Source organism: Stegostoma tigrinum, chromosome 47 (genome assembly GCF_030684315.1).
Source record: "Stegostoma tigrinum isolate sSteTig4 chromosome 47, sSteTig4.hap1, whole genome shotgun sequence".
In the NCBI taxonomy this organism is placed as follows: domain Eukaryota; kingdom Metazoa; phylum Chordata; class Chondrichthyes; order Orectolobiformes; family Stegostomatidae; genus Stegostoma; species Stegostoma tigrinum.
In genome coordinates this window covers 7,989,507-8,003,371 of record NC_081400.1, presented here as the reverse complement: position 1 = coordinate 8,003,371, position 13,865 = coordinate 7,989,507, and the positions used below count along the sequence as shown (strand labels likewise).

At 37.6% G+C, this 13,865-nt stretch overlaps 1 protein-coding gene across 1 annotated transcript; it reads right to left on the bottom strand.

The window, feature by feature from the left end:
- Window positions 1-571: 571 nt before the first annotated feature.
- Window positions 572-3,882, bottom strand: LOC125449662 (uncharacterized). Its single transcript, XM_048525510.2, has 6 exons — window positions 3,775-3,882; window positions 2,844-3,185; window positions 2,693-2,734; window positions 1,681-1,779; window positions 1,477-1,535; window positions 572-725 (listed from the first exon to the last, which is right to left on the bottom strand). The coding sequence occupies exons 1-6, from the start codon at window positions 3,815-3,817 to the stop codon at window positions 681-683; spliced, it is 630 nt and encodes a 209-aa protein (XP_048381467.1). The 5' UTR covers window positions 3,818-3,882; the 3' UTR covers window positions 572-680.
- Between the last annotated feature and the right edge of the window lie 9,983 nt (window positions 3,883-13,865).

Here is a 13,865-nt window from a genome sequence, read left to right as displayed (position 1 = left end):
CGCTTGATTGGCATTAAAATCAGACTTACTTCATTACGTCAGCAGTGTATCTAAAACATGTGCACCAAAATCTCACCAAAATGATTCAGCAGAAGTTCACAAAACACGATTGATGATAAAAGGACGTAGTTAGCAGAAACCAGGGTGTGCAAGAACCTGTATTTCCTTTCAAAACTCACAAGCCGTTTTGACTTAGACATGAATTATCATCCTTCGACTGCTACTGTTTCAATATTTTTGAATGCCCCCATAAATGCTACTTTTATTGTGTGCTCATAACGAGACTTATAGTACTTCAATATGGTAACCCAGACTAATAATCTGAAGATGAAGCAATGATTCATAATATGTGCCACCCTAAGAATAAAATCCAAAGTATAAAATAGTTGTTAGATCATTCTCTCTTCAGATTCCAAATTATTTATTCACAAATCAGCATCATGTTCATCAGTGATAGTGAAATATATGTTTGGTGGAACATTTTCATCTTCAGGTTTCATTCTAGCAGTTGCTGTTTTGAAGAAAATTTCCATTTTCGTACCAATGAATCTTAAAACAGAAGGGTCTGGCTCAAGATCAAAAAAATGCTGAACGATGAACAAATATTTCTAACTGACATCCCACTGAATGTGAAAAAAAAATTATGTTCTTCAATGATGGATACTTGGTTCTCTGTCCCGTCACAGAGTCTGATCTACAGTGAACACCAACGGGGCGTAGAGAGTCTGTGGAATAAACCAGGAACTGTTGTCATGCAGTGAAATCACCATTCAACAATTGGACCTATATCACTAATAGTTAACTACAACATTTTCCAAGACAGCATGCATGTGTGTATACACACACATATGTGTTTGTGTGTAGAAACCTAGAAACGTTTTGCACACGTGCGTATGTACGTTTCTAGGTTTCCAATTCCTATGAACTCATGAACTTCATGTTCATATGATGTCCCATTGTGAAACCATGCACACCAGAGCAAAGTGTACCCCGATTTTCATCAGATGATATTTTAAACAAACATTGTCAGTCAATCATTTGACTGTCCCTTTCTAAGCTGGAATAATCATTCCGTTTGTACAACTTGGGCACAGAACGCAAAGTGTTTAGAGATAGTAGGAACTGCAGATTCTGGAGAATCTGAGATGGCAAGCTGTAGAGCTGGATGAACACAGCAGGCCAAGCAGCATCAGAGGAGCAGGAGGGCTGACGTTTCGGGCCTAGACCCTTCTTCAAAGTCGCAAACTGTTGAACTTTGACATCATTTTGTAAGATTCATTCCACAATTGCAATAATTACTGACATTAAAAACACTGACTGCATTATCAGGTAACTTCAATTGTATCAAAATGATAAACATTGCCATTTCTTAATGTTTACAATGAAGTCCATAGTAGAATGTTTTCATTGTACCTAACTCTCTTAAACATTGATTCAGAAGCACACATTTTGAGAGAAACATCTCTGTGAATTTACCTGCTGTTTCTGGTCGAGTAGTCGTGATTCCTTGCAGTTGTTATCAGTGATCCAGTCGCCTGATATAAAGAGTGAAACAATTTTAAAGTAATAATAATGATTAAACTGATCAGGTTAACTAACGTGAAGAAATCAAATTTCACGCTAATGTACAAACGAGGATGTAGAACACATTGGGTTATAACATCTATGCAAAATTACTACCTGAATTCTGCTTCCTGTAGCTCCATGCCGCAGCAACAGTAACGGTTGTGAGAAGACCTATCGCCAACAAACTTCCATACAATATTAAATGGCAAGAATCTGGAGAAGACAAATTTACAACACGAAAAAGTTATAAATAAGCCACTGGCGATTGCCAGAAAGCTTAGGGAAATGCAACAACTTCATTTCAAAATTCCTAGCCCTGAGGACTTACCAGTCCCGCCAGCGTCTAATAAATGAAAACAAATGAATGTTTTAACCAATCAACAATGAATGAAAAATCTGCTATTTTTATTCTCTCAGAAATTAAGATATTTAATTTCTGACATCGGTCTTCTATCTGTCAAACGATTTGTTCGGATAGAATTGAAAACAAAATGTTCCCAACTTTGAGGCAGATGCAATCTGTGGCGGATCAATATCACGGTATCAGTCCAAATTCCGGGTGGGGTGGTTAAATGGAGCTGTTTAATCTGAGATCATGACTTGAAACAGGATCAGAGGCGAGGTCATGAAGGATTAACTGGCATGGAGTGGTCAATACAGGGATTCCTTAAGCAGATATGGAAGAAGGAATATGCTGATATTGGGTTTATGGTTATGGAATTCTAAAAAAATGCTTGGAAAGAGATTTGTGTGTAACAACACCATTGTAGTCCACATTGGAGTAAATTACTTCTTTACACGATGCAAATACTATATAAAAAAAACAAGCATTTACTCATGGGCATTAAAAGGGAAATGAGCGAACTGGAAATTGAACTTTATTTTCCAACCCTAATCATTGTAATTTCAAGCTGACTCTAATTCAAACAAATAGTCAGATAAAACAGATTAAGATACTTAAGCAGAAGGCTTATCACTGTAGCCCTTAGAGGTCTGAAAAATGTAAATGCTCACATGTGAATGCAAATAAAGGGTGAAAATGTGAATTTTAACGATCTTATTGCAAACAACAATGTCTCACAATATCATTTAACATTGAACATAAAATTATAAATAGTGTAGTTACCAATCCGAGATGGCAAACTTCCACTGATTTTATTCATTCCATCTGGTGGTGGAGATGAGAAACATGGTGAGGGTAAGTTGGGAGTAAGATACGATTATTTCTTCTTCCAAATTTTTGGTTATTGACTGTGAAATTCGTAAATCAGTCTGACCTGTAACGAGCAGTATTGATCCATTTCCGAATGTGAGGGGCATTCCGTAAAATTTCCAAGCTGCACAATAATACCGACCTGAGTCAGTCACCTGCACATCACCAATCACAAGAGTATAAATACTCGAGGTATGATTAATTTCTCCAGATATCTTTTTTCCATTCGAAATGAAGTTCTTGTCCATTATGTAAACCTTCTTCAAATTTCCTCGCACCTGCTGCTTATACCAGTGAAGGTGCCCACTGACAGCCCAATCCATGTGGCAATTAAGCTTAACTATACTTCCAGTAAAGACTGTCTGAAGTCGTGGTGTCTGCAGGACCATTTTGTGAAGGGCAGTACCTACAAATCAAGAAATATCACAAGAAATTTAATTTCTGCAAAATAAAACCTCTGAACGCTAGAAGAATGAAGAAAATAACAGTAACTGAAGAAAGAACGATGTGATCAGTAATCCTCATGAAGCATTGTGGCTATTTCTGAAAGTTAAAAAGAAGTAAAAAAGACCAAGAGGGGAGAAAAGAAATCGAGACAAAGAAAGCGAGCAAGCAAGGAAGAAAGAATGAATGAAAGAAAATGTACAATCAATTCAATAACTTCCTAAGTGCAATTAATATTTCAATCTATGAAAACTAATCCACAAATTTGAACAAAGGAAGAATCTGAAACATCAGTTGCATAAATATCATATCAGTTATTTTAAGCATTTATTGAAACATTGGCCTGGAAGAATAAATGAAATCCTTCGTTTTTTTTAACTTTTGCCACAGCACGGTGGCGAGCAATATAATTTTGTCTAATTTCATAATACAATTCTTCAAAATAACATTGTTATTACAGACAACTTTCATGTAATTTTCCTCTTTAACTAATATTTCCGATTAATCTCACACTCCAAGTGCCCAAGAGTTTAGAAATAAGAAAATCTAACCTGGGAAAAGTCCAAATAGGGTACAAAGAGTTATAATATTCATTGCCGGTGAGTTGTCACTTGTGAGAAGGACACTGACTATTTTTTACTTTGTTAACATGTATTTTGAGGCATCACAGCGTGAAATGCATTGTTGTGGTAATGCCTTTCAATCTATAGCTCAATGGAAACTATTGAGCATTTTTTTAAGATTGCTGTGGGCTTCCTGTTTACACATCAAGGTTGCACGTACAGACCTGTCTGCAAAAGATAATTGCTCATCGTTTTCTTTTAACACATTTGAAGAGCGTGTTGTTGTTCAAAATAATGACACAAACTTCTTCGCACTCAATTTAACGCAGCTTGATGCAGGTTTCAATCATCTGATGAGGAGCAAATTCTCCCTTTCTACGTGCTTTATGTGGTCCAGAAGGTAATAACAATATCAGTCCATGCATGTAAAAAAGAGATCCTCAGAATTTTTGTACAGGAAAAGTTTTTTTTTCTGTCTCTACAACCTCTCATCCAAGAATGGTTATACTAACTCTTCACTACCTCTCATATTTGCTCCTTTTTCTCACACTTTAACCTTCGCTAAGTGGTCAGCAGCATCATTTCGAAGGCAAAGAATTGTACATTTCGGCGCAGCTTACGAATTTTAATTTATAGTAAAAAAACTCAGTTGCAGGACCTGTGCTGCAGGTACGTCGCACATTCTGTTGAGACATAATTTTTAAGACGCACTTTCCTCTCTTAAGGTCAACATAAAATATCACATGGGTACTGCTTTCTCGAAAAGTGCGGGTGATTTTCTTCAGTTGCATCCCTGAGATTAAACTCTGATTATTTACACATCACGGTGAGACATAGCTTTGCAAACATTCGCTGCCGAGAGCGTTGTATTAGAACAGTGATTGTATTTCAGATTTTTCAGATTATAAGGCATTTTGACCTTTCTGTGTGACATGGATACAGATCTGCTTTACCTCCCCTCTATGTTCTTTCTCCTTGCTGTTGCTTCGCATTGACATCAATGAAACAAGTATCTCAAATTCGCCTGGAACTTCAGAGCGGATGATTAAATCCATTTCCTTTTGGCTTACAGCAAATAATGCATATTGCAATTGAAGCATTGATCAGTTATGATTTGTTTAAGCGAATAATTTACTAAACTGCTTGCGGCAGCTATGTACTTTGCACACACTTTGAGACTGGGCGAGGAAGACTGGCCTGTGAGCATATATAAGTTTCTAGTGATGAATATTGCCTGCAGAAATCAGATAACACACAAATGGTCAAAAGCTTTTGTGCTCCTGAGATGCTGCTTGGCCTGCTATGTTCATCCAGCCTCACATTTTGTTATCTTGGAATTCTCCACCATCTGCAGTTCCCATTATCTATGGTCAAGTACTCACATCTTGTCTGAGAAAATGAATTTATTGCTTCATTCATTGTGGAAATGAGTCCCCTATGGTATTAAGAGACAGATGATCCCTAATTTGGTGTTGATAGTCAATGCATAGTGACATAAATGTACAATTAGCGTTTGTTTTAGCTTCAGTTTCAATCCCATACATTAAATGCACAGTTGGCTGTTCAATTAGTAACAAAGTAGAGATATATTGGTTCGTTATTAATTATTTAGACTCAATAGTGTTTAGCTGATAATGAACAGTGATTTAATTTTGCATTTGGATGTTACTTTGTGTTGCTGAAAACATGCGAAGGTTAATGCATGCTTAATTGCAGATTTTAACACACAAATATATTTGCTAGCATTTAGCTCCATGTGCCATTGAAAGTAAAGTTTGCTTTTCTAACTTTTGTAATAGATACTGATTCCACGAGCATCATTCTTGATAACGAAGCACCTTATGCTCTGGTAACTTATACCTGCATGCTTGTATTACCAAGTTCAAATATAAAATAAACTCCTTGTCAATCTGTGTGCGCTTATGAATTATGTTATAACATTTGATTCGAACTATATATAAGATATGATTAATATATTTATAATTCAGATATATCCGAAAGCTTTTATAAGTTGAAAACTATGCACCAGTGCATACAGTTTGATTTAACTGTTTCATTCAGCTTGATATCATTATATCAGAGGAATAAACGTATTATGTGTTTTTTTTTTATCGGCCATGATAAAAATGGACAAGAGAATAATAGCCAGTATAAACTTGGAAGATGGGACTGGTCCATGTAGCTGATTGAAATGTCGAAGGTATTAAAGTAAACATTGAAATAACCATGCCATCAATTCCTGTTATTGCATTGTGGAGATCATTTAAAATGTTATTAATAATATAATTAATCTGATATGATGATGAACTCACAGAGTGCAACTAATCCACGAGTTTAAAAAAAATGTAGTTCACATATGTTTCACATATTAGTCATGACATAGTTTATAAGAGCAAGAAGGCTTTGTTGGGGTAGCATAGTGAGTCATTGGTTTGTGATGTTGCCATGCAGTGTCAGGGATCCATGTTCTCCTCATGTCTACCTGGATTTTCTCCAGGTGGTCCGGTTTTCTCACAACATCCAAAGATATGCAGTTTTGGTCCTACTGTAGTGCTATGAATATGTGGGCTGGATGGATTAGGCAGGCAAACGTGGGGTTACACGATACAGTGGAAGTCTAGCGGAATGCAGTTCCGAGGGTTGGTGCAGATTCAATGGTCTGAATGACCTCTTTACACATTGTAGCAGTTCTACATTGTAGCTGAGACAAAACCAAATGCAGACGCTGGAATCCAGGTAGACAACCCAGAGGATGGAAGAACACAGCATCCAGGCAATATCAGGAGGAAAGGAGCTGTCAACGTTTTGGGTATTCCTAAAGAAGTTTAAAAGCCAAAACATTGTTTGATCCTTTCCTTCAGATGCTGCCTACTATGCTGTGTTCTTCCACCCTCCTGTATGTCTACCTACTTTGGAGGTGATTTGCTTTGACCATAGCTGGAGAACTGGATGCAATTCCAGTGACCACACTCAAGGAAGGATGGAAGTGAACTGGGGGGAACTGCAGAAGAGAGTCACCAGGATGTTGGCTAGATTGGAGCATTATAGCTTTGAAAGGAGGCTGAATAGGATTTGGTGATCAGAGATAATGGGAACTGCAGATGCTGGAGAATTCAAGATAACAAAGTATGAAGCTGGATGAACACAGCAGGCCAAGCAGCATCTCACGAGCGCAAAAGCTGATGTTTAGGACTGAGACCCTTCATCAGAGCACTCTATTTTTCTTTAAGAGGAGAGAAGTTTGGTGGCACTGCGTGATTGAGCTGCATAAGATTATTAACAACATGGATAGAATGGATAGAAAATAATGGTTCCCCTTTGTTAAAAGGTCAATAATGATCGATCATGATCTTGAGGCGAAGGGAAGGAGGTTTACAGATGATTTTAGGCATTTTGTTTTCACCCAGAAGGTGCTGTAATTCTTGAAAGCAGTCCCTCGAGTGCAGTAGAGACAAGCAACCTCTAAAACATCTGAAAATAGTTTAATTATCCTGTGTGATAACAGTCAAGGCTGTGGAGAGTGGGATTACTTTAGATGTGTCAGCAGAGACGCGATCAGCCAATGGTTCTCCTCTCTATGGATTATTGACTCTGATTCCAGAGGTTTTCCATTAAATGAGAAAAACATGCAGGAAGGACTAATCCTAAATTGTTATTGGCAAATGAAAGTATAGTCACCTCAGTCCCAGAGGCCTGTTCTCTCATTACACAAAGACAACTGGGAGAATTGAAGGTCACCACTCTCAGGATCATGGCAAGGAGATAACTTCTGCATGGAAATGTCAGCTAGAGTTGTGCTGTCTGTGGTATTTTTCATCACAAGTCAGGCAGCCAGACAACTGAGCGAACCAACCACCAGATGGGCTTTTGTGTTGCAGTAGACCAAAGTCAAATGCATCATTAAATTGCCAACTTTGCGTCTAAGTCACCTTGTAATAACATGAAAAGACTGGTCAATTTGCACCATAATGAATTACACCATAAATGCAAAAATAACCATTTCATTGAACAAATGAGTATTAATCATACATAGCCAGTGTGCTTATTGCATCTGTAGATGGCCTAAATTCGTAATTAAACTGACAATTAGCATGTGGTTTAAGAGGACTTAAGTTAGTTCTGAAATCAACCATCTCGCCCAATACTTGGAAAATTTAAAATACGTCATTTTCTTTTAAAACACATGGTAAGATACATTGGTGTACACAATGAACCTCTTAATTGTTAGATTTAGCTGAATAATCATGAGATAAATTATTTTCCTCTTCTATGTATACTAGCAATATTATTTCTTTTTAGTTCAAGTGACAATGATAAGATATGAAAATAATTCAGTGTTCTAGGCTAATGACTTTGGGGAGAATTTCAAATCACAACTTCAGAGCTGGTGAAAATTAAATGATATGGGGAAGTAAGTAAGTAGGTAGGTAGGTAGATAGACAAATAGAAGAAAGAACGAAAGAAAGACAGAAAGAAAGAAACTTTTGCAGTACCTTTTCAATCTCGGAGAATTGATAGACAATTTTGCACCAAGGAACAGCCTGAAAACAACAATTACATAATCATATTTTGATCAGTTTGGTGGAAAATTGTCCTAGAAGATTAACTGAACTCCTGAGTTTCTTTCAGACAATAGTCACAAGAGCTGCAAATTTGGTATACTGTCATAATTTAGTTTTATTTTAAAAAAGTTGATAATGCAGAAAACAACAATGTAAAATTCTACATGATCGAATTCACTGTCGATCTTGCCCTAGAAGTATCCAAGTAGTTGTAACAAAACCTAACCTGGCAGAAGTTGAAACAACAGGGAGAGATTAGTAATGTTTACTGTCTACAGTTGAAGTTCTTACTTTGAGAATCACACTAACTTGTTTTGTTCTTTTTTAACCTGGATCATGGGGAAATGCAAAGTAAGGGAAATTACCTATTGATGCTTAAAAATAGCTTGATAGAAACTACAGACATAAGTGTAAGGTTGCTTCGGGTTTCCTGTTTACAACTTGAGCTTACCCACATGGATTTGTCTGCGATGACAGTTGGTCACAATTTTCTTTAAACACATTTAACCGGCCTACTGTAGCACAAAGTAACAATAAACGTTTCATAGTACTCAATTTAACACCGTATAATAGATATCTAACTGGTGTTGGCATGAGGCAGTATACTGCATTCATGTGTTACTATATGAATCAAAAATTAATACCTTATACATTCATACATGCACCAAGACAACCTTACCAGTTTGTCAAAGAAAAAAGATTTTGCTTGTGTTCCTTGTTTCTTTTTTTGTCACGTTTTTGTGCAGATATAGATACACTGTTGAAACAAAAACAAATGATATTCGAAACAAAAAATGATCTTAGCTGAAGGGTGAAGGCAAGAACGTGAGCTCTTCATGGAGACCTCAACTAGAATGGAAATCGCTGTTCCTCATATCACAAATCTTCCATCCAGACAACTAAACTAACTAATCCTAAAATTGACACTGAAGACACTGTGAACAACGTCAAATACGTTGTTAAATTGGTAACTTGGCAACTAACACTGGGGAATATCGTCAAATACATTATTAAACTGAGCACAAATGTGAACACAACACAAAAAGATATACTTCATTGGCCAATTGAACATTAACATATATTAACGCGTATTTCATTCACAATGAGAATCAATGCATTGACTCCGTAGATGACCTGAATTCATAATTATTTAGCAAGTAGTTTAAAAAGTTTCAATTAGTTCCGAAAATAAACATCCAATTCAATACTCAGAGTTTCTTTTATTGACAGACTATGATATATTGGCTTGTACAATGATACTTTTAATCCGTAGCTGATCCGTAGGTAAATTACGGCTTATCACACAACGCGTAGTAGCATGATTAGTTTATTTTTTGTAATTGGTGACAATAATATTTGAATGCTAATACAATGTTCAGGGTAAAAATGTCAAGATAGAGTTCCGAAACCTACTTTGAGAGCTGAGAGTTGGTGGAAATTAATTACAATTAATTGAAAATATACTATCATAATATTAACAATGCTTGTAAAGGGAAAAAAATGCGGAATGCAGTTGATAATGGGAACTGCAGATGCTGGAGAAACCAAGATAATGAAATGTGAGGCTGGATGAACACAGCAGGCCCAGCAGCATCTCAGGAGCACAAATGAGCTCTGATGAAGGGTCTAGGACCGAAACGTCAGCTTTTGTGTTCCTGAGATGCTGCTGGGCCTGCTGTGTTCATCCAGCCTCACATTTCATTATGCGGAATGCAGTTGTTCCTTAGCTCGCCAAGCCGGTTGTTATGTGGTGTGCAGACGTTTAGTTTCCTTTCTAGGCAACATCATCAGTGTGAACTCTAATCCAAGTGTTGGTTTTCTGCTTCCTTCTGGATTTATACGAGCCTCTGATGTGATGATCTTATCGCTTCGAATTCTTTTGTTTTAACAGCGGTCTGATTCCGGGGTTTTAGTTCTGTGCATTAGTTAATGGATTTCCGTGTTCAGAACCAGGCTTCCAGAAATTCGCTGCAAATCTTGTGTTTGCTTGTCCCGCGATGTCCCTGTCAAATTGATGGCTCTCATTGCCTGTGTGTATTGAGACGAGTGAATATTGGTCGTGTCTCTTTAGTCCCAGCTGTGTTCACGTATCCTCGTCGTCAGTTTCCTCCATGTTTGTCATCAGTAATATTTATTGCATTCGCCGCATGGTATTCTATGTATAACGTTGGGCTTGTTTGCTGTCAGTATGGTGTTTTAGACTGACATTATTTGGTGCAGTATTACCATAGGTTTATGTGCAATCATAATGTTACGCGGTCATAAAGTCTGGTAGTCACTTCTGATATATATTTTTGATGTCGGGTAGCATTGCTAGTGTCGTCAGTTGTACTATGTCCTCCGACTATCGTTTGCTTTGTAGGCATCTACAGACAAAACATCTTGGATAGCCCCAGTCAGTAAAAACTTTGCATAGGTGTTCCTCTTCTATTCTTCAGGCTTCTGAGGTTTTGCAGTGCAATGCAGCTCGTTTAAATAGTGTCTGCTTGTGTATGGTGTGGTGGTTGCTGTTGAATTCAATTATTTGGTCAGTGTTTTTGGCCTTCCTGTATACTTCCACTTTCCAAACCAAGGATCACTTCTATCTAGAAGGACAAGGGAAGCAGATACATGGGAACACTACCTCAGTTCCTTTCCAAGGCTCTCACCATGTCCACATATCAGGACAGCGCTTTCTGTTTCTGTGAGTTGTCTGGCAGGAGGGCTCCCCGCATGTCTCATTTGTTCATGTCATGCGGTTTCACTAAGACCTCAAAGATGGGCTGAAGCTGTGTGGATAAGTATTCTACTAAAAGACAATCGATTAAGCAAGTGGCTCAGATATATAAACATATAGAATGTAGCCTGTGAAAGTATCAATTTGTATACTTTGAGAGGAAGCAAAGAAAAGTCAACATTTTATTTACATGCAGAGATGTAGATAGGCAGACAGACAGACTCGAATGACTGATCAAACCTTGTAAAAGCTAAAAGAACTGCGGCTGCTGTAAATCAGGAACAAAAACAGATATTGCTGGATAAGCTCAACAGGTCTGGCAGCATCTGTGAAGAGAAAACCAGAGCTAACAATTCGGATCCGGTGACCCTTCCTCAGGTTTTGTTTTTGATCAAATTTTGTTTTGCTTGTAATTAGGTAATCTCTCACTGAAGCATGAGGATGTAATTCTGCAGATTCACTTTTGACAATAAAATCAAAGACTATTAACAAAGAAAAAAGAAGCTGAAATCGAATCGACATTGAAAATCACTTAGAACACAATTTCAAAGCTTATTTTGCATGCACAGTAAACTTTTATTTCATTGGTACCACCTTTTCAGTGTAAATATCTTACTTCACTGTGCATATTTCCTTCAAGAGGACCATTACTTTCGACAGCAAACATATCCTGAGAACTTCATAGGTCTGCTCAGGACTGAAACTGAAGTCATTTTCTATGATCTTTGAATATTTGCATTCAACTTAACTGAAACAATTTGGAGAGGTATGTAAACAGAATCCTTAAGCTTCATTATCTATCTCGTCAAGCTGGAAACCACTTGCAATAAGCATCAAAATGCAACAGATGTTAATAAAGAGCCATCCAGTCTAAAGCCAAGCCTCAAAAATTGATTTAAAAAGAATCAGTACAGCTCACAGCTACTCACATGTTAACCATTCCCATCAGATCCACAGAAAAGCCGTCATGTGTTCTGAAGATTAAAACACATCCATAATCACACAAGCCAAACAGAGACAAGCCATGGAATTCCTGGAGAACTGGTATTCCACCCAGAACAGCATCAACAGAGAGATTGAATTAGACCCTTATACAAACCACTGAGAAACAGAACCGAAGTAAAAACAATGACGTCAGCAAACCAAGGCATATGAATAACACATGGGAAAGAACACCAACACTTCACCAGAGATGCACTGATGATGTTATTGAGCAGGCTGATGAAACGTTTGCAACCAAATCAACTGGCTCAGTGAGCATTTCTACAACCTCATCACCACAACCTGAAGGTTAAAATAAATGTTATGAATTATATTTGTAAATGTAAAGGAGGCATGGGATTCAGGGAAATTTGGCCGTCTGGATACAAAACTGACTGCCCATTAGAAAACAGAGAGAGCTAGTAGATGGAAAGTATTCAGCCTGGAGCTCTGTGGCCAGTGGTGTTCTGCAGGAATCTGTTCTGGCACCTCTGCGCTTTGATAAATGACTTGGATGAGGAAGTGGAAGGGTGGGCTAGTTAGTTTGTCAATGACATGAAAATTGGTGGAGCTTTGGGCAGTGTGGAGGGCTGTAGTAAGTGTCAATGGGAAATAGACAGATTGCAGAGCTGAGCAAAGAAATGGCAGATGGAATTCAACCCAGAAAAGTGTGAAGTTAATAATTTTGGAAGGTCGAATTTGAATGCAGAATACAGGGTTATTGGCAAGATTCTTGGCAGTGTGCAGGAACAGACAGATCTTGGAGTCTACGTCTGTAAATCACTCAAAGTTGCCATCCAAGTTGATAGGGTTTAAAGAAGGTGTATGGTGTGTTGGCCTTTATTGGCAGGGCAATTGAATTTAGGAACCATGAGGTTATGCTCAGCTCTATCAAACTCTGGTTAGACAACACTTGGAATATTGTGATTAGTTCTGGTTACCTCATTATAGGAATGATGTGGAAGCTTTCGAGAGGGTGCAGAAGATATTTACCCGGATGCTGCATGGACTGGAGGTCAAATCTTATGAGGAAGCTAGGACTTTTTTCATTGGAGCGAAGAAGGATGAGTGGTGACTTGATAGAGGTGTAAAATATGATGAGAAGCATGGACAGTCAGAGACTTTTTTCCCAGGTTGGAAATGACTATTAAAGGGGACATAATTTTAAGGTGATTGGAGGAAGTTATAAGGGATATGTCCGAGGTAGGTTCTTCACACAGTGAGTGGTGGGCATGTGGAATGCGCTGCCAGCAGTGGTAGTGGAGTTAGGTTCTTTAGAGATTTTTAAGTGACTTTTGGATAGACACATGGAGGATTGTAAAATGTAAGGTACGCAGGGTAGATTGATCTTAGTAGGAAAGTATTTTGGCACAACATCGTAGGCAAAAGGGTCTGCACTGTACTGTACTATTCTACGTTTTATGTTTTATGTAATAACGAGACAGCGAACATCACACACCATCCCCGCACCACACACACCCCCAGAAAAAAAAACTAAGGCAAAAATGCAACTTTAAAACACATTTCAAAAGATAACTTATAATTGTGGCTATGATTTAATAACACAACTTCCATATCAACATTAATTATAAATTTACTTGCATAACGAACTTTTTCATACATTACAGAGTCATTGGTATTTACTGTCTCAAGAAAGCATCCAGGGTGACTTATTTTCTTTTGCAGGTGAATGGACAATTTTGAAATTATATGGTTGCAGAATCAAGCTCCACATGTATCAATTTATTTTTTTCTAACAAAATCAAAGAATTGTAACAGGTATCCAAGTGAAAAACACATGTCTGGTGTTGCTCTCTTCC